The sequence below is a fragment of the Falco peregrinus genome, chromosome 12, assembly GCF_023634155.1.
Source record: "Falco peregrinus isolate bFalPer1 chromosome 12, bFalPer1.pri, whole genome shotgun sequence".
NCBI lineage: Eukaryota > Metazoa > Chordata > Aves > Falconiformes > Falconidae > Falco > Falco peregrinus.
This window is the reverse complement of record NC_073732.1, coordinates 11,299,664-11,326,517: the sequence shown is the minus strand read 5'-3', so window position 1 is coordinate 11,326,517 and position 26,854 is coordinate 11,299,664. Positions and strand designations below refer to the sequence as shown.

The window sequence follows — 26,854 nt, the reverse complement described above, 5'->3', positions numbered from 1 at the left end:
AAGGTGCGCGAAGCACGGGGCAGTGAGGCTGGGGACGCTTCCCGCACCGAGGCCCGCCCGGCGGGGCCGCCCCTCCCGGCTGGGGCAGCCGGAGTCCCCGAAGTGAGAACTGCTACTCGGGCTTCTCGACAGTTTGGTTCCCTTGAAAGCAGCTTTACCATCTCCTGTTACCTGTACAACTCTTCATAACGTCTGCAGTAGCTCCAGCTCCTTGGGTTCATACGGTACACCGTCAGCTTAAAGGCTGCGGTATAAAATCGATAGAAGCACAGTGAATGTGCAAAGCAGGCCCTTCCCTTCGCAGCGACTTCATTAAAAGGTACATGTTTGTATTGTTCACGGGTGTTTGTATCATTCACGGTAAGAAAACATGCGCAGCAAATGCCCCAAAGAGCCGGGGCAGTTGCACAACCCCAGTGAGCAAAGCTCCGAAGGCCACACACCACGGGCACTGCGGCACGGCGTGTGGAGCGGGGCCGGCAGCCCACGCAGGAGCACCCGAGCCACCCCGCACCGGGCCCGGTGCTCCACTGAACTTGACAGCGCAGGGAACGTACCAGAGCAGTGCCCCTTACCCGGCCACTCGCAGCATGCGCATCGAAATCCTCAAGGCTGCTCAGGCCGCTGCCGCTTCAGCCACCTGTCCTGCACGGGCGCTGCCGAACACCAGCGCGCAGCCACCCGCCCGGGCCAGGGGCTTCCTCAGCGCGTGGGTGTCCCTGCACGGAGGTAGCCCCGGTCTGGCTCTGCGGCCTCTGCCGCTGCAGGGTGAGCTGAGGACATCGCTGAAAGAGGCCCTGCATCCTTCTCTTCCACAGCCGTTGTGCATCATCATCTCTTCACCCGCCTGCGTAGTTCTAGAACCCAGAAACGGTCCTGCCCAGTGGTCTAGGTCTAGGAAAGGTGCCCAGTGTCACACAGTGACACAGATTAGTTGTTTCATACACCCCAAGGGAAGGGGCTGTGGCTGCTAAAGCACTGCACGGGAGCGGAAGCGGCAGCTGCAGCACAGAGGCCGAGGTCTCCCCAGCACCACGCACGGCTCAGCACTCCCTCAGGCAGTATCTACCAAAAAAGGTGGTGGGTCTGGGGCTGGACAAGGGATGTTTAAACTGACCACGGAACGTGGGGACCCCAGGCTAGCTTCCCGTACCTGCGTGTGTACCACACGCACCAAGAACAGTGCCACAACACACAGGGGACGGTAGCCTGCAGCAGGCTATTGGATGCCCACCCATTTTGAGTTGTTCAGTCCATCATCGCTACTTACTTCAAAGACAGACAGTTTAGATGAACCCTCAAATAATTTTTCTTAAAATAATATTAAACAATGGTTTGAGTTTTCTTGTTGAGAGTTTTATTAAATATACTACATCAGTATCTTTTACTCCATAATATTTTATCACTCACAGACTGACTTGCTTAAAAATGTATTTTATAGAAAAACATCTGCAAAATTAAAACTAAAAAAAATACATATTAATTACACACCTCTGGACAATCTGCATGTTAGCAAAGAATTCCTTTTATTATTTGACCTGAACATGTGCTTAAACAAGGAACATACTCATGAAACAAGACACACTCCTTGAATATGGCACACCTCAAATTACTCAGACAAAAGAAACTAGTGCAATCACGTTTAATTGCATCTAACAACAGAACAATAAAAATTACTTTCTATTCTTTCCAAAGCCATTCCATTTGTTTTCTTCCCACCACAACAAAACATCCAGTGGTTATTCCTGTAGATTGCTGTCCTTACATTGCATGAAGCAAACTTCATATCGGCTGATCCGTATTTACACTGAAGCATGCAAAGGAGGATACTGCAAGTATTTGCAATGCAAATCTATTAAATACATTATAACTGAACAACAAGGTGTCCCTTTAACACTGCAATTCTATAGCCTTTATCTGTGGTGGAAGTTTCCAGTGTATGAATTATAAAACAGCATACAATTCAGAAACAGAAAAAGAATTTTGCAAATTGTTTGTATTTTCAACTACTAAATCTTTCCAAGAGCTGTGTCTAACGCCGAAACCAAAGCCAGCTGTTGAGTAGCCAGAAAGCTACAGTAATCGAATACATGATCATTTCCCTTTTAGCACGCTCTTTGTTTTCTTCTTCCAGAAGTTGTAGGCGACGATTAAGTTTGATTATCTAAAAATAAATAAAGGCTTTTAATATTTGATTAAAAGTTGCCAGACTTTCTAGAAGCTTCTGAATAGCCATACAAAATTAGTATCTCAGACAGATGGATTTTAAACACTTGATAATTTGACTTTCTATCTTCAGTCACTAATGATCAGATCTTGCTGGTCTTAATAAGCAGGAACAGAAATGGAGTTGGACTCCCGAGATTCCCAGAACAATACAGGATACGTGAGGGCAGTCCAGCAGGGGTACAGAGAGGATCCCTCACCATATCTGTTATGGATACCTTTGCAGCCACATAGAAAACCTGTTCTTCCATTCTACTGCTACAGCTTTTTCTTAATATTATCAACTGCTATACTTCACATACCTGTCTTCTTAAGGAAGCAGCATCTACAACTGTCATGTCGTCTGGTGTTCCATCAAGCGTAGTATCCAAGTTGGAAAGACCATATCTATCAAATAAGGCAGATAGCTTAGCTGTCTCATCCATGCAAAGATAAGCAAGTACCATATTTTATCAGCATTCTAGTAGATGTATTTTTTGGTGGTGATGGAGAGAAGAATTATAAAACTTTTCCCCTAGCTTTTACAGAGTTGTCTGTTTCAATAGGATCCCAACTGAATAAAGCACAGACTCATATGAAGTGGGTAACTGCTTGCTTGCATCTGGGTTTATTGCTCTCCTAACGTAAATATTTTTTAAGGTTCTCCACATAGACAGACTTCTTGCTGTCACTTGGTCTCTCATAAGACTGCTTCCAGTTATTTAACTGATTAATGAAACCTGAAAATTACCTGAGCTGAAATGCAAAAGTTGCAAGAGACCTGGCAACAGATCAGAAATAACCAAATGAAAACTTGGAAAGAATTGGGTGTCTTATGCTTGGTATCTACTTAAATAGCCCAGGTGGACACCTACTGAGATTAATGATCTCAGTCACATTAATCTCAGTACTTCTGGCAGAGAACCTTGCAAATAAGGAGTCTAGCGCAGAGTCATTGCTTGCTGAACCTTGCATGCATGAGAAAGTTTGTTCCCAGAGCACCTCTCAGTTTTCTTAATGTAGCAATTCAGAAAAAGCATTATTCTAACTCCAGGGCAAGTTAATTAATTATGGCACATTTATTATCAGTTGGAGAGTGGCAGAAAGTCTACATAAAGTATGGTTTTGATCATCCAAATGCTACCTCTTAACCAGATTCTTTTCTAACCACTAATAGGTAAAAATAGTTCCTGATGCTGCACCTACCGCTGAGTTTCTCACTTCCCGTCTTAAACACTCAGTTTCCAATATTAGTTCCCTTTGACTCACTTTCTCATTAGGACATACAAACAACTACTGCAAGCAGCTTAGGAAATCGAACAAAATTATATCAAGGCTACTGAATTCACAACAAAATATACCTAAAAGAATGTTCAGCATTTAATGACAGTTAAAGAAGTCAGCTTCGACTACTGTGAATACCAACTAGAATTCCTGAAGCTTGCAGAACGCACTGAAGTGCAGACAGTATTTTGCACTGCATGCTCCCCATCACTTCCAGCAAAGTTCTAAAGAACATCCTCAGCTCTGGCAACATTCTTGTCCCACCCCAACGGATAAATTATCAAATTTTTCCCTGTATCATTGTTCATTAATATGTTGTTTCTAAATTAAGAATTGCTGTCTCTAGATGAGAGTTGCGTTAGTCTGGATTTAGATAACAATGAGATCCTTGAGCAACACTGTATAAAAGATAGGAAGCCAATTACGTTTTGATCTGTGGATTTTTGGGTCGAAGGGTACACAGGGAGAGGGAAACCTTCTCTAGGTGAGATCAGGATAAAAATAGCTTTTAGTAAGGGAATAGTCAAATAAGCAACTGTCTGTCCACAGGGTCATAGCTGCTTTTAAAACACAGTACGAAGAAGGAAAAAAAGTTTTGGAAACTCTTTTTGTTAGGAAAAGGTTCTTTCATTAAGGATATTATTAATTTTTATTCTGAGGAGACTTCAAACATTCACTTAACTATAATTTATGCTATTTACTACTTGTAGTTCTTCCAGTTTGGGCAATACTACAAAGATTGAAACTGTTGCATTTTGGGTTGTTTTATTCTCCTCAGTGCTGTGAAGCCCACATTGCTAACTCAGCCAAGTTATTTTAGAATAAACCTAAGTTAATTGTAAAACAATTTGAATATGTCTACTACTGAAAAAAAGTCTGAAGCTTTGCGTGCACACACACAAAAAATAATCAGCTTTTCCTTACTACTACAGATCTCCTGAAATCCAAAGAAATTTCTGAGGAGGGTCTTTTTGTAGCCATATTTTATTTGTAGTAGATGGTAAAAAAATAAGAAAATTCCAGGAGAATCACAGCATAATTGTTCCTCATCATCTCTTGGGAAAAGCAGAGAAGCTAATCATTTCAGTGAGATGGGCACACCTCCCTCCCAGGTCACATAAATTTAACATAAAGTCACAGTGTATCACTGCTGCTCTACCAACTTTCAAACCATTGCAGGTATTAAATCAAGAGGGCTACCAGCAAAAAATCCCTTGAGATAATCTCTCGGACCATTACAAAAACTGAATTCCTGAGTTAGGGAAGAATCACCAGCTTGAATCCAGTGCCTACTTAAGCACAAATGTAATATTCATTTCGATGAAAACACAGAAGTGTAGTGGCAAAGAGGAATGACAGATGTGGAAGGGACTATGTTTTTTTCCTTCATCCTCATCATGAGATTATGTGTCAATCTTATATTCAGTTCCACTGAAACTACGTCAATCTGCCAAGATAACGGCAGTGAAGAGGCACCCAGCTACAACTAACAATCACAGGCACGTTACTAAGAGCACCTGGGCAAAACGAGGTGATGCAAGGCCAAATTTTCTAGCAATAAAAATACAAAACTTACTACTAAATAGAAAATACTTGAAGTATACTTCTAATGTCATTTAAAAGCCTCCCTGCACACATCACTGAGTCAGAATGCTGCAGCACGTTGTATCTATTAGACAAGTGGGGTCTTTGCAGGTGACTTGGATGGGTAAGAAATAAAAGCCTCTCAAGAGTTGAGAGGGAGGATAGAAATGAGCATTGTGTTTTAAAATAAGGACACTGGAAATAGGGAAACAGAACCCTGGATTTCAGAATCTAAATTAGTGGATCATGACTAACAAAAAAATACTCTTTACCTGGTGTTGTCGTGATGAGGGTTAGAGGAAGTGGTAGCAGCTGACCCACCACGCAACACTGGCCTACAGCAGGGTTTTGCAGACAGAAAGCACAAGACAGAAACAGGAAATGACAGAGATAAAAGGTAAAACACACAGAAAAAAGCAGCATCAAAATACTTCCACGTATATTGTATAATGTTTCAATGCAATATAATACCTATTTATTTTATTGTAAATTGCACTTTGTATTTCTTTTATTCAAAATTAATCAATTCTTAACGTTTACACAGCTAGGACATGCAGGCAAATTTTTCATGATAAAGCTTCAATTATGGGAGACAAACTGCTGGAACAGAGATTTGGGCAGCGGTTATTTGCTTTATAAAATAACCATGGGAAACTTCAGGTTTGAAAAAAACCCAACTCCTCCCAAAAACAAACAGTCCACCCAACAACAACGGGAGAAAAAAAATATGTATCTACGCATACTTATAAAAGCCTTTTAAATCATCCTCTCCTCCATCTAGGGAAAGGGTAGGTTTGTCTTGTCTTTATGCATCTATCCTAGCTGTAATTCAGAAAACCCGGGCTAGTAGCCTAAGGACCATATCAAGTCCAAAGAGAGGTAGATCACTCCAGGAAGAAGTGACTAAAATGTTCAAGTAGATGGTATGAACATCCTTACAAGTGCTGCTTTTTCAATTTCTTTTTTTTTTTTTTTTTTTTTTTTGTTCTTTCTTGGCAGAAAGGAAGAAAAGGTAGAGCTTTTTAAGTTGCTGCAACTCCATAACATACATTAACTTTGCAATAAGCAGTTACTGTGTCCCAGTTTACAGAAGACACGAATACCAGCAGTACCGTCTGACAAAGCTGGTACTGTGTGTTTTCAGTACCTCTGCTAATGAGGCATTAGTGCTCCACATCTGTGATGTGTAATACCCTGTTCAAGAGCCTGAAACCTTTTTTTCAGTTTCTTCCATTTTCCCAATGCCAACAGGAGGTACTCGTACCATGCATTTAACCCATGTATACTACAGGCTATAAAATTAAAGACAAAGAGAATCTAGGTGTGAAGATCTTTACAGCAGTACATGTAGGAGGCGGAGACTTGGTGCTGAGGTGGCTGGGAGATCACTGTGGCCTGGCCTGAAAACGAGCAAGAACCATACAAAAATATCACAACCACTGGTGTTTCATTTAGGATCAGGATCTAGGAGCCTTAGCAAACTCTGCTACCCAGTACAATACTTACTGGGACCAGGTCCAACTGTAATCGGCACTCTAAGTGCATACCACAGTGTTCTTCCATCTAGCACATAAAATAAGCCAGCATGATGTGTTTTACAAAACAGAAACCCCCATTCCCAATACATACAAGCAAAGAATATTCTTACCTAAATGCGTAAGGCCTTGCAGAAAGTTATCAAAAAAGGTATTCCTATTTTTTAATCAGAGAAATAATTCAACTAGTCTAAAGTCTTGTCTGTCAGATGCTAGAACTAAATACTTTGAGAAAGTATAAGAAACCCAGCAAAGAGCAGCTATGGAAAAGGTCACAATTTCATGGTGCACACAGGTGACCTTTTAATTAATTAATGGGCAGACGTGAACACCAGCTTGTCAGTATCCACTGTGCCAGCAGGCACTTCCCGCACCATCTGACACAGGACAACATTTGGATTTTGTGTAATGAGAATCACAGGTCTCAAACGCTCTCTGAACTCTTTGCCTCTGTGGTATTTGCAGCAAGCAAAGTTTTCTAGCTGTTGTAGAACTAATCAAAACTAACTAATTCACACTACCCTTCGCAAGGAAAGCCTGGGGCTTGGAGGTAGCTGAGGGCTGCAGCAAGGAAAAAACCTGGAGCACTCTGGGATCTATGCAAATCAGGAACTTAATCCAAACTAAAGGCAGGTCTTTAATCCCACTTCCCAACACAGCCAGGCTGTTAAGAAGCTGCACATGATTTCTTCCTTTTCTCTGCAGTTCACATCTTGTTTCATTACAGGTGGACCCAAAAGGATCACCAGAGTATTTCCCTGCCTCTCCCACACTTTTTACTTGCTTGGTTTTATACATCAACAAAAAAATTCATTATATAGATCACAGTGGCCTCAAAACTGAGATCACCCAAAATCAGCAGCAAGTGTTTTGGTAAATACAGAATGCACAAGTGTAATATAGTTAAGCTATTAAATACATGGCCACCTTTAAAAAACTGAGTAAGAGCACATTTAAACTTTGAATTTTCTGGCTTCTGCTGCCAATTCCATCCTAAACATTAACACATGATCAGAAGAAGCCGTAACTCTGAGGTCAAGTATACTCAGCTCTTAACTATTTCACTGCAAACACAGCGGCAGCCTGAAACACGAAGGGAATGCACAGTAATACAATTTAATGACAGTGGGAAAACAGGCAATAAGGCGGTGACCAAAGGAATCTGGTCTGCCTTCCGCTGCTTAGAACAGAGCATGCAATGGAAATACCACAGTAACGATGATCGTAAACACGTGGTCTGGGAGGAAAACAACAAGATGTGGACTATCTAGGCATCTGGGTCCAGCTTCCATCATTTCCGTGCGTGCACCCAGGGGATGGAGGCAGAGAAAGCAGCTGTGCTCTTTGTGCAGCAGAGAAAGCAGCTGTGTTCGTTCACCTCTCACTGCACTTTAAAACACCTCTGGAAATCTCGGAAAGGCCGTAAGAATGGGCACCAGGACTTTACGGACATGTTCTGGGCATAAACTGGGTACGCAGCTCAGCTTCCAAAGGACAGAAAGGACTGGGGCATTGAAGAACCGGTGACCAGAGGAAAACTGCTTTCCTTGCTTGTCTCAGTGCTGTGAGCGGTTACTTCCATAAAGCGATAGGCTACTGCTTTGCCCAGGCTCCTACATATTTGCAGACCTATTTAATTTTCTTCTGAACTATATTATTCCAATCTGAAGTTATATGTAGCCCTCTTCGATGGTCTTAACTCACATCCCATTTTATTTCTACCATGAAAAATATCATTAACTTGCTCAGTGTAAAAAGTGATCTCGTAGCACCTCAGGATATGATTATATGGGTAAAGTTTGTTAGAAAGGGCTATTCTGATTAAAAGAAATAGCAGTAAGTTTCCATACGTTTTTACCCTAAATAAAAAGGCACTGACCCAAAAGTATTGACCCAAGAGATGAAGAACAGTTCAGATAAAGCACAGATTTCAACACAACTCTATTCAGATATGAAATTGCCTTTTTTCCTGCGTTTAAGACAGCACTAAAATCTCCTTAAATGCAGGTTGTTGGGGGTTTTTTTTGGGCAGGGGTGTTCTGGGTGTTTTTTGCCCAGAGCATAAAAGATCAGTCTTTTAAAAGACACTAGGTACAGGCCCTACAGTCACTTGACAGAAATTGAAACAGAAAAATGGTTAGAACTGGGAAACAAAACTGACCTATTGTCCTCGTCCAAGCTGAAGGAAATGCAAGAGTAAACAGACAGTGTAAACAGTGATAATTAAAATGTTGCCCATTTAAATAACCTATTATGCGAGCAGTGCTGGCATAATTCATTATCTGCAGCAGTACCATCAGCACCTACCGTTAGCAGTTTTCGTAGATTGGAAAATATTTTGAGGGGGAAAAAAAAAGAAAGGCAAGCCATGAAACATGTTAAAAATATTTCCAGTGAGTAATACATAGTCAGATCTTGTTCATTTTAAAAGATCTCTTCTAGTATTAAGCATAAAATATTAAAAGAGAGAAGGTTTTAAGATAGAAAGCGCATTACACAGAGCAAAAGAACAGAGTGCAGGTTTGCAGCAATTTAAAATGAACAATATTTTGCAACCATGCAAGTGGATCATCCAAATTTCACATTCCTACGCCAGCTGTAGAGCAATGATGGGTATCTAAAACCCAGCCACAAAGAATACACTTTCACCTTCTTGACAGGTTCATTATTTTGGCATCTATTTGTTCACAGGTGACTAGAAACAGGTTTCCCATTTCTTCTAGCAAGTTCACTAAGGACACCTCAAAAATCAACCCAAACCAGGAAGAGTAATGCAGCTTTTGAAGCATTCAGAACCCTAGAAATTTTCTGATAATTTAAGTAAGTTGAAAGTGTATGTATGCATATGTGTGTATTTTCCAGAATCCAAGAAAACATGGGCAAGAACATGCCTAATGGAAACTAGGAATACAACCTGCTAGTTTCGCTGCAGACTGGGGAAAGAGCTAGAATTTCAGTCTATATTTTAACAAGGACTCTTGGCAAAGTATCCGTAAGTGCTATTATTCACAGACAGCAGAATTCCTCCTTATCTGGGAGCTTCAATTTTGTAAAACAAAAAAACCTTGTAACTCCATCTGGTTTTTAAAACTGACATGGAAAAAAGGCATTGCTGTCCAGCTGTTGACAGGCATCAAAATTTTAACAGCTACAGCCTGAAATTTCATAGGATTAAGTCAGGGTTAAGTACCCAATTCGAAGAATTTCAAGGGAAATTATGCAGCTAATTTCTTTTCGTTTTTTTTGTTTGTTTGATTGATTTTTTAAGTCCCAGTTTAAGAACACAAAAGCCAGCAAGACTGGAGTTCTCTACAATTCAGGCATGTTAATATGGGCATTTATATGTTGTCAGGTCAGCAAACATGGTGAGCTACGGGAGGTGCCAGTTCGGAAGGTGACTGCAAACACACAGACATTCACAATAAGATTGGCTTGAGAGTCACATTCTATTACCGAAACAACTAGAAAGCAAATCATTTAACTTCACACTACAAAACATTAAGAGTGCTGCTGGGATATTAGCAGCCAGAGGCAGGTGGCAAATTTCAAAGAACTTGCTCACACAAGCCACCCTGAAGGGCTGCAGGAGGAACGTGCAGTTTCTCCCAGTGTTCTTGCCAATTATCTCCTCTAATTGGCCCTCTTGGCAAACCCCAGAGGTCTCTGCTAGCCCTACACTAGAGACTAACTGTGTGCAATTTTTACCTGAACCTCTGTGCTAGCATACTATTGAAATGAAAATTGCTTTTGGCAAATTAACCTTGCTATTACTAGTCTTTATGAACGTTTCTGTAGCGTTAGACATGCCGTTCTTGTAACGCTTAGAAGTGCCAGATCGACACAGTCCTGACATCAAGTGGGCAAAACTCCACCGACGAGAATGGAAATACCATACAATGATTGCCCTGAGGATTGTTTTGGCTCATTACCTCTCAAACTATCAACTTCTCCATAAAACCAGAGACAGCATTAATCAGAGGAGCAACCAGCTTCTTGGTATACATTGCCTTTCTTGCTCTCAGCATCCAGCAAAGTGGTCACCAGCAGTCATGTATCAACCAGAGACTATTCCCAGTATAAACTGAAACAGCCTAAAGTCTTGACATGTTTATCAAAAGCAGTGTCTGCAATGCCTTGCATCGTATTCTACCCTGTTTCTGCACATTTGTTTTAATGTTTTATGACAACATCAGCCCAATCTTATTGATTTGCACCACTGCTCACCGACAGAAAAGCAGGAGACAAGGCTAGTAAGTTTGCAGGCTCAGGGTCAAGTATTAATTGCAGAAAACACTGATAATCTGGGAACACTTCCTATTTTTTTACTTGGAAGGAAACCAAAACAATGCTATATTTGACTGAAACAGAAGCATTTTGAAATGTGAATTTTGGACAATTAAATTGCTTATGAATAGTGAAAGCAAAGGAAAGCAAAAGCAAATAATTTCATCTCATTATTTCATAAACAGAAACCAAACTCCACTAAAAAGGAGAAAAGAAGGGAAAAAAAAAAGGCAGCAAAAGCTGGCAGAATCAGTGACAACCAATCACCTGCGGTTTTCATCCAGCACATCCAAGACCTGCTGGTAAGCCCTACGAGTGGAAGACTGGATAAACGACAAAATGCCACGAGCAGAGTAAAGATTAGTTCCATCTTCAGGCAACATATTGGGAGGACAGACACGAGCCTGTTGCAGTGATGGTGTCACACTGTTCGTACAAGCATAGTAAATGAAGAGAGAAATACTATAGTCAGATTTTAAATTAAAAAAGCTTTTCAAATAGACCCCATTCCAAAATGCTTATTGCTTGCTTTTGGTTTACCCTTCTCCCACCACTATAAGGTAACACTCCCAAATTCTAGTACCGTAGGGATCATAAGCTACATTTGTGTATATTCTTTAGAAATAAACACAAGTAAAAATCCAAAACCAGTTTTGATCTGTTATACAAGGTAGCTTTAGAAAGTCCAAGTCCTCACTGACATCAATGAGAGAAGTGTTTTTACAAGCATCAGCATTTAAAAAAAATCCTACACAGAATTTCCTTTCAAAACAGAAGCCTTTTTCCATAAGGAGAACCTCACACAGAGCCTCTTCAACAAAAATTTGTTTTCAAGCTGTGACTAAAGATCAAGATAGTATTTTGATTTGCATGTGAACAAAGTTTAAAGGCAACTGCAAGCAATTCCAAAAAAAGCACAGAATTCATAACCCAGTGACAACAAATTACATGATCTGACTCTTTGACCATGAAGCAAAAATAATACTTAAAATACACGGGCTTGAAACTCAAACATGACCGTTTGGATTATAACAAACCTCATATCTATCAGACAGAAATTAGTTTTGATAAACTGCCTCTGATTTGCTTACATTTCTTTACATTCAACTTGACTTTATCCACATTTTCGTTCACACACATAGGTATTTTTAATATTTTTTTATTTAATCCAGAAACTTTAATTAAAGGCAAGATGCTTTTTTAATAGGAAGTAATTCATATCAATTTACTTGTAAATATTAACAAAAATGCAAATGCAGTGTGAGTCACTGTACACTTTAAATCTTGGGACAGTTTTTATTCCATGATTAGCATCCATCATTCAACACATTTCCTTGCCACTTGTGCTTTGATCCAACACTTTTTGGATTTAGAATGCCAATCTTCCTGCCTTTGGCATTTTTAAGAAATCAAGCAAAGCATTACTGGCTGAGTGCTTAGAAGCTGGTTTGGTATTTAGATAATCTCTAGATGGGTTGTAATTCTATGGATGCTCTTATTTTGAATATAGTTGCTCTGTAACTGGCCGGCACTAAGATCACAAAATTGAGTAAGAAAGAGAATTCAATTGAAAAGGCAGAGTCAAAGCACGTTAGATGGATGCCACTTCACCCACAGAAGAGTTCAGTCATCCTGTGCTTCAAAAGACTTGCAAAGAGAGCAGTGGGTGGTGTTTAACTGATACTGGTCATTCATTATTACCTGAACTGCAGGTATTGTTTCATGCTCCTGTAGAGTACATTTGGACAAGAGAAAGTAAAAGGGAGGAGGAACACCTGTGCCGCTTCTTTACAGCTTTAATCATTCTCCAAGACTTGTAGAATCCATCTTTCTCATACTTACAATGACTTCTACTTTGCAATCAATGGTAGTGGTCACACCCACACCTATTACTCTTACGTTGCATTGGAAATAGCAATGTTCACTAGAAAAATATCCAGAAGCAGGGGCAAGTATGGAAATATTGCCACTAAAGGGAATTTGTGAGAATTTCTGCTCCTTTGTGGATTTGCTGGCTTGAAGCAAATGAGGGAAGAGCTGCAGGCTTAAACTTGTAGTATGTTTTACATTAAAAGTAATTTTTCCTTCATTTCCTAATAAATTTCCTAAAATTTCCTAATAAATCACTTAAGAGATTTATGGCATAGGCTGAAAGACAGCTTAAAAAAAAGGTAACAAACAGTATTTAGACATATTGCAGTCTAGAAGATCTTGTGGAACTCCTGCTGTCCAGAATGATATTACTATACATACCACAGTAATGTTATTTGCATACAAATTTTCTGTAGATACCGAAAAAAAATCCTAAGAAACTATTTAACTAAAACTGTGCTAAATTCTCTAGAAGAACGTCACATGTGCTGATTAAATGGGAAGTGTACATAATAAGGAAAAATCAAGGCAGACTTCACAACTAGGTAATTCCTAACCCAGTGGTCTAGACTCTGAACTACTTTATGCTTGTCATTTTCAAGGTGGCTTGTAAGAAAAGGCAGTTTCAAGAGATCACTTCATTCATTTTAAGACAGTATTTAATTCTTATGTAAAAGACTATTTAGTTTCTTAAACTATTTAATTATTTAAAATCTATTTGCTCCTGGATACGAGCTAAACTGCACAGCTAGATGCAATTACTCAAACTGTCTCCACAAAAGCTATTGCTAATTTTAATAACCTTCTAAAGTGCATTGTTTGAGAAAGACCTCTCTCTTCCTTTCTGTCTGAAAGCGAGAGTATTCTTTGAAGGGCTCAAATGTCAGGATTAAGGAATATGGGAGGGGAAAAAAAGGAAAAACAAGCCAAATTTTTCTTCTATTTCCCCTTTTCAGGATTCAAAATTATTGTCCTGTACATGTGGTAGTCCTTTGGACTATATCAGAGACCATAGAGAAGGAATATTATGGAGCAAATATCTGAATATAAACCAGTCAAGATGACTTAAGAGAAGAATCTCTAACATAAGGATAATTCTTTAATATTTAGTACGGTTACTTATCATTACACATTGTGGCTCTCTCCCTTCTCTCCTGCATTTCTAGTTAAATGGTCTTAGTCCTAGGTATAATTTTGTTTCGAATTTCTGAAAAGAATTCTTATATACAGCTCCAGCCACCTATTTGAGCACTCCCTGTTTACAAACACCAGTCAACTGCAGAGTCCAAAACCAAAACAAGCAACATGGAATTACAGAAAATACTATGGAAGAGCACAGTAACATTCCACTACATGCAGAGTTTTTAGTTTAGCAGTAAGTTCCCCTAAACCTTCTCAAAGCATTTGTGACGTACACAGGGTTTATTTCAGGTATTTCTCTGACTGACAGTTCTGGAAGTAGCAAATGAAAGGTAGAGATTTAACTAATTAAGGTTACTCTAAGTTCAACCACACAGAAAGACTGTATTCTCATTAAAGACGTGCACACCACCACCCTTCACCCCGTAACTTGCATGAAGAACAGAATTTCTCAAACTGTGAACTGAATTCTCTAGAGAGATGTGTTTTTCTAAGGGAAAGGCTGAAGCAGAAAAAAAATTAAATGCTGTTCCCTCTTCCATGCATTCTTGGTCGTTTGCTGACTTTCAATGCAGAAGTGGAATCCTTGCATTCAACATTGGCTGGCAGTGGTCAACAAAGAGCTTTGTTTCTCCAGCTGTTCAAAAACAGCCAAAGAACTAAGAATCAAACAAACTAAAGCTATTTTGAAATTTCATTTTTCTTTACAAATCGGTTCTTAGTTTACGATGTCCCTTTCATTTGCTTTTCTGTGTTATTTACAGAGGGAAACAATTTGACCAAGTTTGAGAAACCCTGAAGCAAAATTAGAAATCAGACATTCAGAGTAGCAAAGGCTGTTTCAAATTTTATATTCTAAGCTATAGATATTTAGTCAGAAAATTAGTATTGCAGAGAGCTACATAATTAAACACACTCTTGATTTTCATATACCAGGTAACATTTAGGCTTACGTGCAGTCCTTAGTCGAAAGAGGTGACTGGAACCGTGGCATTTTATTTCTTGGGACAGTATCTGATCTGTGCCACCTTGAATAATAATTGTAATCTCTTAAGTAAGCATCCTTATAAATAGCGGGATTGTAATTTAGAGCGCTGTCATTACCGCTACACAGATAGGTAGTTATTGTACAAGCAGGTGCCTACTTGTCTCAGCTTTTTAAAAAGCATTTGAAAATTACTGTCTTTAGTGAACCCAACTCCCGAAAGATTCTCAGATCTGTCTCTGCATGCAACTGGGTGACAAGAAGAGAAAGACAACAGAAAAGAAACAACTATTTGTACCATGTAGAGAACACTGTGATAGGGAGCTCAGCCATCCCTTTCCCTTCCGTCTGACAATCTATTCCAGAATGTTTTATTTTGTCACTTTGTAGGTCAAGCACTGGAATTTTGCACACTACATCTGAACATTTTGTCCAAGGAGGACAACTGTGGCCTAGATTAAAAGTGGAGAATTATAGTCCTAGTTAGAAAACAAAGGGTTTAAAAGGCAGTGCTCTGTGTGCTTCTTCCATGGAGTCTTCATCACAGCACCTGAGCAGACTATCATGTCTATCAGGAGGTTGAATCAAGGAGGTATGAGAATCAAGCAAACAAGCATTAAAAAAAAAAAAAAAAAAAGGAGGGGGGGCATTTTTTTTATAGGAATTAAATATTTAAAGTGAAACATGTACTCTCTTTCCTATTTGAAGATATGAACTGGAGTCACACAAGCAGAGGAATGAAGAGCTGATCCTTGTCAAGTTAGACTACCATAGTATTTGTTACTGTATAAGTAAACTATTTAGACATGATATGAACTTAAAAGTCAAGCCAGTGCTGATGAAGTAGCAATGTATCATTACAGTAATTAGAACAAAGATTATTTTTTTTAGCCAGCAACACTGGAGATAAGACCTTTAGGAGCAGCTGGTTTCTTAGGTTTTTGTAGCACTGGAAAAAAATAGTATTTCTAGATGGTAAAGAAATTGCAGCGTGATATAAATGAGGTAACAGGTGTACAATTACATTTTCTGTAGTTCATAGAATATATTTGTAGTACAATTTATCTACTTAAATGGTCTAATTTATCAATGAGGAAGTTAAACTTAGAAGACATGCATCACATTTACTACGAAGCTTTTAATAGAAATAGCAGTCCCTGAACAAGGTGATACCCGGTACCATCTGAGGTAGCATAATTTACAAGCAGGCTGGTTTGCTTGTATTGCCTTGTTTAGAGCTATACAGTAACACTTCCACATGGGTAGCTTCTCTAAGTAGTGACCAGTGAAAACAGAACGCCACGTTATCAAGTTTGTTTCTAGAATTACTACTTCTCGATTTATTCACATGAAAATTGTGTATTTTCTCTTTAGTTTTCAGTTTATGTCCTGTGGGCCTAAACCGTGAGGAAACAAGAGCTAAGAGATACCTTCTTCATCAAGTACAAAAGGTTTGGCTTTCCTGCATTTGTGAGAGCTATACAAGTTCCACCACGAATATAGTGTTTTCATAATCTGAACTCCCAGAACATTCTCCTGAGAGTTAACCAGGTACATAGTCACATTCTCTACTTGGAGATTGACAAAACCTGGACAAGGGAGAAATGCCAGACTCAGCATCATGGAGAGTGCCACAGCATGTTCAAAACGATCTTTTTTTGGCTCATACTGAGTCAGAAGAAGCAACGACGACAGAAAAAGAAGCAGTTTCTAGGAACCAGAGATTTCAAAACAGTTATCTACACATGAGGCACAGCATAACTTCTGTCATAAGAAAACAAGTACTTGGGAGGAAAAAGACAATGAAGTTCTACTAAAATAAGTTAGCTGCGAGTCAGCAAGTACGGAACACTGCAGTGATGAAAGACAGCTTCTTCCAGGCGGGCAGCAGAGAGCACAGATACAGCAGGCTCAATATTAGCTAGCTGTTATTTTTCATACAAACAAAAGAGAAGAGATTCTGGATCAATCTGAAGTTTACATTATTTTCCTAAAAGGCACTCATAATGGAAACTGCTTGGCATTGGGAGTTTGATTTATCTGATAGACATTATGCAGGCACTAGCATGGGCATCAAGAGAAGAAAACTAATCTCCAGATGTGTCATCATTTCCTGGCTTTTCTAAATGATAAACTGAGTCACGCAAGCTACCAGTTATATGTCTGCTGATCACATCCTTTTTAAAAATTTACAGGATTCCAGGTGCGTATTTTATTGCTAAGCCTCTGAATGATTGATAGTAGATTAATAAACTGACAGCAAATAATATTCAGACCATCTAAAACCAGTAATCCTACATGTAGCTACTGAGCAACAGCAACAGCAAAGCGCACAGGTGCGTTTTGCAGATTTAGGATTTTCAGATTCAAGAAGTCCAAACACTTGTGAGAAATCTGACAGCAACTGGATACATCCAGTCAGAGCTGATCTTACCAGTTTCCCAGATGGCACAGCCCATGACTTTCAGAAGACTAACCTAACCTGGGCAGCAAGGACAGTGTGATTTCAAGAAATGGCAAGAATTCATATACCATCTGTTTTTCCTTTAAGTGCAATACATCAGAGACTGGCAAAGCAGAGCTGGTAACACTGAAGGGGTGAACTTTTCCACAAGCAGCTTCCATCCCACGAAGACCACCTATTCCAGCACGCATCGTGTGCAGACTATGAGACAGGCAAGCCAAGGCCATTCCTGAAGCGAAATCTAACAGGACGTAACCGGATGACTGATACTACAGGGAACCTGGGCACTTAGTAGACTGATAGAACATTTGGAGACTGAGCTGATCAGGAGCTTAAGGATATGAATCTAGTTTTGCCAGCTCGGTGAATATATATGACTCAGCAGACTTGAATACCTACACATCTGCAATCTATAAGTCTGTATGAACCAAACACCTGATTAAGTAAGATGAGGAATATATGCAGCAATATTTCTAAGAAGATCTAGAGAAGGAGAATTACAACATGTCTGGAACATGCACCAAAGTACATATCACCAGTTTTAGCCAACCTAACTAACAGGTAGACAGATACATAGTACATGTAGTACCTCCTACTGCCCCTGCCATGAATAGAAGAAAACAGACATTTCTAGGACATAATTAACTTGATCTATTTTGGATGAAAAATAGGTACACCCTAAGTAGGTCATACACTTATTTCCCTCTAGATACAGAAAATTAAGTTTATGGTGCTTTAATTTACATTGGGACAGATTAATTCCATCTTTTAGGTCTTAAATCTAAGATCTTTTTGACAAGGGAGTGTTCTTTATGGTAGCTGTATCAGGGAACTTTTATATATGAGTTTGAAGTGTTACATTGCCAAAACAGTTATTACTAGCTGGAAAGATGTTGTCACTCAGAATAAACTGCGATTAATCAAAGACTATCATATCTATTAAAAATATACAGACCTGTATGTCTTCAGAAAGCACTGTAAGAATTGCTACCTCAGATGGTAACAACAGATGAAGCTTCCAAATCTAAATGCTACTTGCCATTTTGGTCTCAAAAGATTAAGAAATATACTCACAATTCCAATGCATTAGAGTACACTGCCACTAAAGGAAAACTACTTATTCTAATATCTATGAGGAAATACACATATTCTTTCTTCTAAGAATGAAAATCATTACAGTATCAACAGTGAGAGAACCTGAACATTTAGATGCACAAAGAACTCAATTTCCTGAAAATTCGGGGGGGAAATATTATGCCAGCTCAGAATCTGATAAATCTCCTGAAGTAACAATTCACAGTAACTGGTGAAACCAACTGTGAGCCCACACACTCCCACCTACCCATCCACTGCAAGAAAATACTTCACAAGTGAGTCACCTCACTAAACAAAAAGCAGAGAAATTAAGAAAAATGCTGGCCTTATAATATATAAAATTATGTAGTTGCCACAACATACAAAATATTAGTTGGAAAAAACAAATAACAAGGCGATAAGGAACAAAGTTGTGTGTCTGGAGTGCACCCTGTTGCTCTACTCACATGGAATCGTTTCGGGCCAGCTGGCCATTCTGTCGGGTGGCGTTTTCGCTCATGGAACGTTCTCTCTTCAGTCTTCCCACTGAGCGGACCTGCATGAAAAAGGAGAAAGAGGGAGATAGAAGACAGGGAATTCCACAAGGCACCTAATAACTTGCACTGGAGATTTGTAAGTTAGATCTGCCCTCAGACAGAAAGGCTTTTTCATGGTTTCCACAGTGGTTAGGAGAAAAACAACTGATGACAGGATCTGATGTTGGTACATGTAAAACCAAGGTCCAAACTTATTGGAAGTCATGTTGTTATCTATTCATGTGGTCTGATGCCACAAGTATCAACCAACAGAATTTTGAATACTGTGTTTAATATTACTTCCTATCACCAGAGATAAATATATTTCTACCGTATTTTATGAGTCTATAGGATATGCAGCTTCATAAATATTTTTCAGCTTTTAAGATGTCAATTACCACCATCCACCTGGATGCCAATGTTACACCATTCTTTCAAGACAGTTTTCAGAGTTTTGTTAAAACTCACTAATTCTATGTGGTGTTCTATCATCTGGCCGTGAATTCCAAAGGTTAATGATACGTGTTAAAAGAATCTTAGTTTGTTTTTTGATAACCTGTAAACTAAAGTAGATCTGCAGCACAGTAGAGAAATCATCGGTCATTTCACCTTCTTTATTAGAATGCTTCTCAACTAAGGAAAAAGCAAAGTAAGTACTAGCCTCTTCATTCTGAGGTGTCTGCTGTGGAGGTTTTTCTAGGTCCAAAAAATCTAGCGGTCGATCACTAAGAGAAATAACACGGGGAGGAGTTTTCAGTGCCAGTGGTTTGAATGGAGTAGACTGAAGAAGGTCAAGGTCTGGTGGTCTGGAAAGTGGAATGTCTTCACTATTACCTGCAAGAACATCAGTTGTCAATGGAAAGCAAGCAGTTCTAATGTCCAAGGGCTAATTCTGAAGTTCAAAAAGATATCACATCAGTTACTTCCCCTGACTATGCCAAATAATTAAGTATACCTTACTTTAGCAGAGCTCATATGTTAAAAACTATGGTTAAAGCTCTCGTAAAGACCACATTAAATCGACACTTAATTGAACAGTTTCTCTGAGAACAATGATCCTGAGTAATCCTGAGCAACATCAGCTGTTACTGCAAGTGAGGGCACCTCTAATCTCAAAACACAGTCCTATGTATGGTGTACTTGTTTAGGAATAACGGTGTCTGGGGATGTGAGGATGTTGCTTTTTCAAAGCTTGAAATATATGCATGTCACACATTTTGCAAATTGTAAGGCCTTCAGCAGTTCCAGGTCTGCCACCGTAAAGCCCGTGACCATAAATACTAAACTAAGTATTGACAGAGTTCACACAATAATAGACAGATCCTTAACGTAATTAGCATTCTTATTATAATCACATTTTGCATGGCTAATATGTAGTACATCTCCAAAACTTGTTATCGTTAATCAGGTGCAAATCAATAAACATTAACTTCTTTTGCTCCAGAGGTGCTTTAGTAGGATGCAAAGTCAGCAATTAAACTTTCTGTTCATAATTCACTTGTTAACTCTCTCCACTACAAACTTTACCAAAACTATTCATGAAACATTTTCAGAGCTTAAGAAACTTCCTAAGTCAAAGTTGATAAGCAATAACTGTTTGAAAACCAGAAAGCATTCTACAGGTTTTTCTTTTAAAAATGTACCAGTACATATTTTTGTTCATCCAGAAATTTGGGGAATTAATTTAAATTTTCACCTTTTTTTTTTTATTGAGATGCAGACATACCTGCCACTACAATCCGCTCTGGAACCTGCATAGTTACACTGGCATTTGGAAATCCTTCTTGGACGCCCTTCTCAAGGTCAGCATTTTGAGGAGCTACTTTGAGTTTTTCTGGGACCCTCATGCGCTGACTGATTCCTTCGGTGTATTCCATTTCATACTGAAGGCGATTAATTTCTGCCATCTCGGCAGCTGGAGATGGGAACGCAGCCCCACTCATTCTGACAAAAGAAAACCAAAAGCTGTAACAGCAATATAGGAAACCAGCAGAAACTGTGTCATGGAAACCCTGTTCTGATTGCTAGGCAAGTGGTAAATGATCCTAACTGAACAGATTTATTTAGAGAAACAAATTATACAAAAAAATTCATAGGAAGGGTAGTCACAAGGAGATGAGAGTCGAGGACAATGACAGAAGAACAAAGTAACCCTGTAGGCAACACTCCAAGCTGCACTGAGGGTCCTCAAACTGAGCTGTGACAAAAAGATGTCATACATACATTCTGCATGTAACGTACTGTTCCTGCACTGGCTGGTGGGAAAAGAAACAAACCCAAACCAACAAACCAAAAAGGACTTGTAGGAGATGTGTTGGGGACTGGTAAAGAAACATGAACTATTGGTCTGTATTTACACAGATGCAGGGTACTGGTACTTGAGAAAATGGATGAAGTCCTACAAAACTGGGTGTTGAAGTAGCAGAACTGAAGAAGGCTGGCTTGGGCAGCAGCCTTCTGCTCGCTGTCACCCACCCAGACCGCACTCCATCTTCAAGGGACAAAGCTCCTTACCAAGAGCCTGTCAAATTGGCTTGAAAACCCAGCACATTTGTAACTCGTTCCCAATCACAAGCAATTCTGGAAACTTCTCACTTCAGAATTTTTCTGTACATGAAAATCTTACTTTTGCAGAACAGATACAAGGCAGGCAGAGTGAGAACAAGACTTCACTTAAACTTTAAAGGGTTTGCCAATACTTTATATGTACATTTTCCTAGAAAAGGAGGGGAATTTCATATGAAGCAGCGGGGGAATTTCCGAGAAACTGGGCTGTGAGAGACTTACTAATACTGTAACTGCTGGGAGCCATTATCAAAGACAAAGACAAACGGGGTTTTTGAGGTTAGGTTTACGGTTGAGAGAAAAAGAAATCCCAGAGCTGCACTCAGAGGTAGGCTGGAAAAGGGGCTGCTGATGCTGGAAAGGTAACTTGGGTAGCTGGGAGAAGTTGTTGACCTGGGCAGCAGCTAGTGGACCTTGTTGATGGCTGTCCTGGCTTTGGCTGGGATGAGAGTTAATTTTCTTCTTAGCAGCTGGTGCAGGACTGTGTTTTGGATTGGATGTGAGGACAATGCTGATGGCACGCTGATGGTTCTAGCTGTTGCTAGGTGATGTTTATACTAGGTCAAAGACTTTTCAGTTTCTCAGGCCCTGTCAGTGACAGGGCTGGAGGTGCACAAGAAGTTGGGAGGGGACACAGCCAGGAGAGCTGACCCGAACTAGCCAAAGGGATGTTCCATACCATAGAACATCATGCTCAGCATATAAACTGGCGGGGGGGGGGGGGGGGGGGCAGGGTGGTGTTTGACCGGGGCTGCCAATTGCTGCCCTGGACTGGCTGGGCATTAGTCAGCAGGGGCTGAGCAACTGTACTGTGCATCACTTGTTGTCTTTCCTCCCTTCCCTTTGGATTTCATTCTTCTCTTCTTCTCATTGCAACAGATACTACTACTAGTATTGGGTTTATTTTATTTCAGTTATTACATTTTTCTTATCTCAACCCTCAAGTCTTACATTCCAATTCTCTTCCCTGTGGCTGGGGGTGGGGGAGCAATGAGCGAGTGGCCACATGGTGCTTCATTACCAGCTGGGGTTAAACCATGACAGTGGCTCAGGTGGAGACTGTGATTATGGGCTCGGTTAAGAGGGACATCCTGGAGCTGCTGCTGGGGCAGGGCTGGAAAGCAGCTCCCAGAGGAAACTGTCAGCTGCAAGGTTGTGAGAAACTTTTCACCCAAGCAATGGCTGGGGGGCCTTGTCAACAGCTCAGACTGAGACAACTGTTATTTTTAGGGCTAGGATTGAGAGATACTTATTTCTATACGTGTGTGTACATAACAATACATAATTGCAGTTTTTCTGGCAAACCTGCCTCTGGGAAGCATAGCCTGCTCTAGCAAGAAATCTTTTAGTGGTTTTGCTTGAAGTAGTTCCTTAAATGAAGTAATCTATCCTGGCAAAAAGGCAAGTTTTGCCACTATAATTGCAACTGCATTCTTTTACTATTTTTGGCATCAGGGCTATGTCTGCTGCCGAGTGCATGTTCTCATAAGCTGACCACGCTGAACTTTGCAAACAAAACGCCTCAGTGCAGACCATGTATGTGGCAGGTGAGACAGACCACGAGCCATTCCTCCCACCACCACACAGAAGCGACACTTCCCATATTTATCAAGAAAACCTCACTCTAAATAGTAACCTTCAGACAACGTAAAGAAACATACAGAAGGACCTGGATTGTGTAACCCTGTATTAAATGCATGCATTTAGCATATTTAAGATGTGATCCACTTGGCAATCCATCCTGGGATCCTCAGTGTTATTTTCAGGACTTTCTGTCACCACAGGTCAATGAAAGAATCTCATTCATCTCGAAGTCTCAGTGTAGCACAGTAAGAGAACGGGGGGTCAGGGAGAAGGCAAGAAGGTCATTGTTCTATGTAAACTTAAAACAAAAAAATAGTTATAAAGGAAATACCTGAAGTGATGCAGATTTAATACATCGGTATTAATTCTTACTGTTTGTATGTATCCATGAAAGAAACTGGAACAACTCATTTCATTAGAAATACACACTTTGGGGTTTTTTTTGTCCCGGATGTTTGGTCATGCGAGCTAGATTTGTCCTTTTTGCAAGACACTGGGTAGATCAGCCAGTGATGTGAACAAAGTATAGTTTTCTGACATTTCTATGCTCCAAAAGGTGCTGTTCACTTCAAAACACAATCTATGATCAGTAAAGTATTTCCAGATCAACAGGAGTAAAAATCATGTCAATAAAGAGACCGAATTTTAAGAAGAACTTGAAGTACCCAGAGCATCTACTGGCTGCAGCTTAAAGAACAGTTATTGCTCACAAGAATTGACAAAAGGTGTTTCACTGCTTGTTCACTTTCCCATTTTGAAAAACCTGTATGGCTCTAATTTTTGCAATCAAGTATTGCTACACTGCAGCAGTGTTTATACCACAGCATCCCTGAAGTTTGGCATTGCTTTTGTACGTAAGTCTGCAGGACAACTGCCTTTCAGCTGTAAGGTAACACACACTCAAAAAAGAAGAGCACTAGAACAGCCACTTTATAAATTAGATAGCACTTGTGTGGGTTTTAGCTGTACTATAGCCAAGGAGCTATAGATGCAATACCTCCACGTCTTCCTACTCTTGCCTACATCTCATCTACTTTGGGTCTTTAATAATTGTATTTTCTGTCAAAGTGATTTCAATTTTCATCCCTTTTTACAAGAGAAAAGCAAAGCAAGAAACAGTGAGATTTCAGCAACAGAAAACTTTAAATATTTAAGCAGCTTGTTAAGAAAATCTCCAGCTATTTAAAGAGAACAGAAATCAGAATTGTTTCTGTAATGTTCTTGTTACACAAAGCATTTTACAGAAGACATTAATAATAAATCAGGGAGAAGGAAGAATTGGTATTTACAGAACTTAGTAGGGCTGAGGGCTGAGAACAGAAAAGAAGTCTCAGAATGACGAGACAATAATAATACAATCACAAATACAGGACAAATAAAGGACAGAGAGCAGCTGAAGCACAAAGGAGCATGAGTGGCAAGTAACAAAAACGGAAAGAGAAAATCCAGAGGACAAGGGAAGAGAGAGTAAGAGAAGTTATAGAAGGTGAATGATACATGTTCAGAAAACCACAGGGGTACCTCCCTCTCCCTCTCCTAGACAAGAGCATCAACAGAAGAGATGGCAATGAAGCAACAATTACGAAGCTGAAGGATGCCTTTTTGTCAGCATTCTGGCAAGAATCAGACATCGGCCATATCTGTGCTGCAATCGGGAATGTTGTGCACAGTGCACATGACTGCGTTAATCTGATATACGTGAAGATGAGTACTGGTAACAGTACAGCTGTGCCAGCACAAGAGTTCAGAGCAGGTTTTACAACCTTCAGGGAATCCCTTGTAACTTCTCCAGCTACATTATTACTGTTTGCTCCCCACATGGCTACTTTACAGCTGGTCTGTTCTACCAGGCGCTGCTTTGGCAAGTGTCAAGACAGCCTTCTGCCAAGTAAAAAGGGGGACAGGAGGACTTAAAGCAAAGTTAAGGATGGGTATTATAGGACCCAAAGGACGCTGTTATGGAACCCTAAAGATGTCAAACATATATTCCAGAGGGTGCAGCGTCAGAGGCTGTGAAATAGCACAGCACTAACGGAATGGTTTGAAGGAAAGGACAAGTGAGCGTAGGTTAAACACTGAAAGCTGTTCTGCTTGGCACAGTCACACGTGCTGAACTCTTAAAATACATTACCCCCTCTCTTTAGCGCAAGGATGACATGCACAAAAGCCTATCTATTATACATGAACAAGGCTAGGGGATCACAAAACACTAAAGGCTGCATTCTTTCAAATTTGTTTTACTCCAGCTGGAGATTTAATGCAAAACACCTTTTCTTTTTAATAGGAAAAAATAGCGGAAACGTTGGGAGGAAGAAAAAAAGCTGTCACAGGCCGCCAGCCATTGGAACAGCCCTGGAACACCCGAGCACCCACCGCGCCGCGGCAGCAGCCCTGGCCAGCGGAGGGGCGGGAGGGCCCCGGGGCCGAGTCTGCGGAGCCGCCCCGGCACGGGAACGCTTCCAGCCGGGCGCTGGGACGGGAGCCGGGCGCGCCGGGAACGGGCAGCGGCTCCCGGCCAGGGGGCGCGGGGAGGCGAAGGGGCGCCCCAGGCGGGGCGGGGGGCTGGCAGCGGCGAGCCCCGGGGAGCGCGGGGCGGGCGGGAGGGGGCCGGCGGCGGGGGCGAGCGCGGCCGTGAGGAGACGCGGCGGGACGGACGGCGGCGCGGGGGCCCAGCCTGGGGGGACGGCGGCTGCGAAGGGCGGGCCCGCGCCCAGGCCAGGCTCCCCCGGGACAACCGGGGACGCTGCCGCCAGGCCCCGGCGGCCCGTACTCACCCAGAGCGGCGGGGAGGCGGCGGGCGAGCCCAGCCCAGCCCTGCCCTGCCCGCCCCGACCGGGCCGCTCCTGCCGCGCTGCGGGCCCTGGCGCTGCCTCCGGCGGGCGGCGGGCGTTAAGCGGCGCGCCGCGCCGCGGCCCCGCTCCTCCGGTAAGACGCAGAACGCGGCCGCCTCGGCCCCATCGGGCTCCCGTAAGGGCTGCCGGGCCGGGCAGCGCGTCACGTGACCGGGGGAGGGCGGAAGCGGCGCGCGCGGGTGCCTGACGCGCGCGGGGCCGTTCCGGGGCGGGGGGCGTGGCGCAAGGTGACCGCGGGGCCGGGGTGCTTGCCAAGCGGCGCCGCTGTCACGGCGACCCGCGGGCCGGAGGGAGGGGGCGGCCGGCCCCGCTTCCCGTGCGGAGAGCGGCCGGCAGCGGCGCAGGGCCGGGCGCGGGGGGGCGGCCGGGCCTGTCCCTCTGGCTGCGCGGGGGCGGCCGCCAGCGCTGCCCGGCCCGGGGCTGGGGCCTAGTGCCTCCCTCGCAGCAACCGGCGGTGCCCAAGGGGAAGCCGGCGCCTCCTGCCGCTCCCGCCGGCCCGTGGGCGTCGGTGCCGAGGGGCAGCGCTTCTCTGCTCCAGCTTCGCGCTGTGGCGGGGTAACGCACTGTGTAAGGTGAAGCACGGGGACCTGGTTCTGTGCTGGGTGGGTGGGAAATGCAGCCCGGCTGCGCACGGGCGAACGGCCTTGAAAGAAGAGGTGCTGCAGGGCACCGTTTCTGAAAGACGGCTGTCACTGAGGCAACTGCACGCCTCAGAAAAACTCGGCTGCTGCTTCAGCTTCAGCTCTTACCGGCTGGTGAACTTCACGGTCCTGTTGAGGGGTCCCTTTCCTATGTCAGTCGTCCCGTCCCTCCACCCCCCGTTAGCCTTACATGAAGCTTTTCACCAAATCCAGTTGACGGGGATCTCTTTCCTGCTCGACTTAAGCCTG

General features: G+C 41.8%; 1 protein-coding gene across 9 annotated transcripts; it reads right to left on the bottom strand.

Moving 5' to 3' along the window:
* Positions 1-1,507: 1,507 nt before the first annotated feature.
* MFF (mitochondrial fission factor) lies at positions 1,508-26,854 on the bottom strand. 9 transcript variants are annotated; one of them, XM_005237697.4, is made up of 9 exons: positions 26,714-26,854; positions 20,690-20,907; positions 19,625-19,797; positions 18,895-18,983; positions 14,858-14,932; positions 11,160-11,318; positions 5,346-5,408; positions 2,529-2,613; positions 1,508-2,164 (listed from the first exon to the last, which is right to left on the bottom strand). In XM_005237697.4, exons 2-9 carry the CDS (start codon positions 20,904-20,906, stop codon positions 2,033-2,035), a joined length of 993 nt encoding a protein of 330 aa, XP_005237754.2. In that variant the 5' UTR covers position 20,907; positions 26,714-26,854; the 3' UTR covers positions 1,508-2,032. The 9 variants fall into 9 exon arrangements, with proteins under 9 accessions (XP_005237754.2, XP_055673138.1, XP_055673139.1 ...); XM_055817163.1 differs by lacking the exon at positions 26,714-26,854 and adding an exon at positions 25,887-26,122; XM_055817164.1 differs by lacking the exons at positions 5,346-5,408; positions 26,714-26,854 and adding an exon at positions 25,887-26,121.

Excerpts from the sequence above, each read along its gene's own strand:
- MFF (XM_005237697.4), bottom strand. The coding sequence starts at position 20,906 with ATGAGTGGGGCTGCGTTCCCATCTCCAGCTGCCGAGATGGCAGAAATT. Across the intron at positions 19,798-20,689 it reads AGAGCGGATTGTAGTGGCAG|GTAATAGTGAAGACATTCCA; the intron begins GTATGTCTGCAT and ends ATGTTCTTGCAG. Across the intron at positions 5,409-11,159 it reads GTGCTGGATGAAAACCGCAG|GCCAGTGTTGCGTGGTGGGT; the intron begins GTGATTGGTTGT and ends ACCCTGCTGTAG.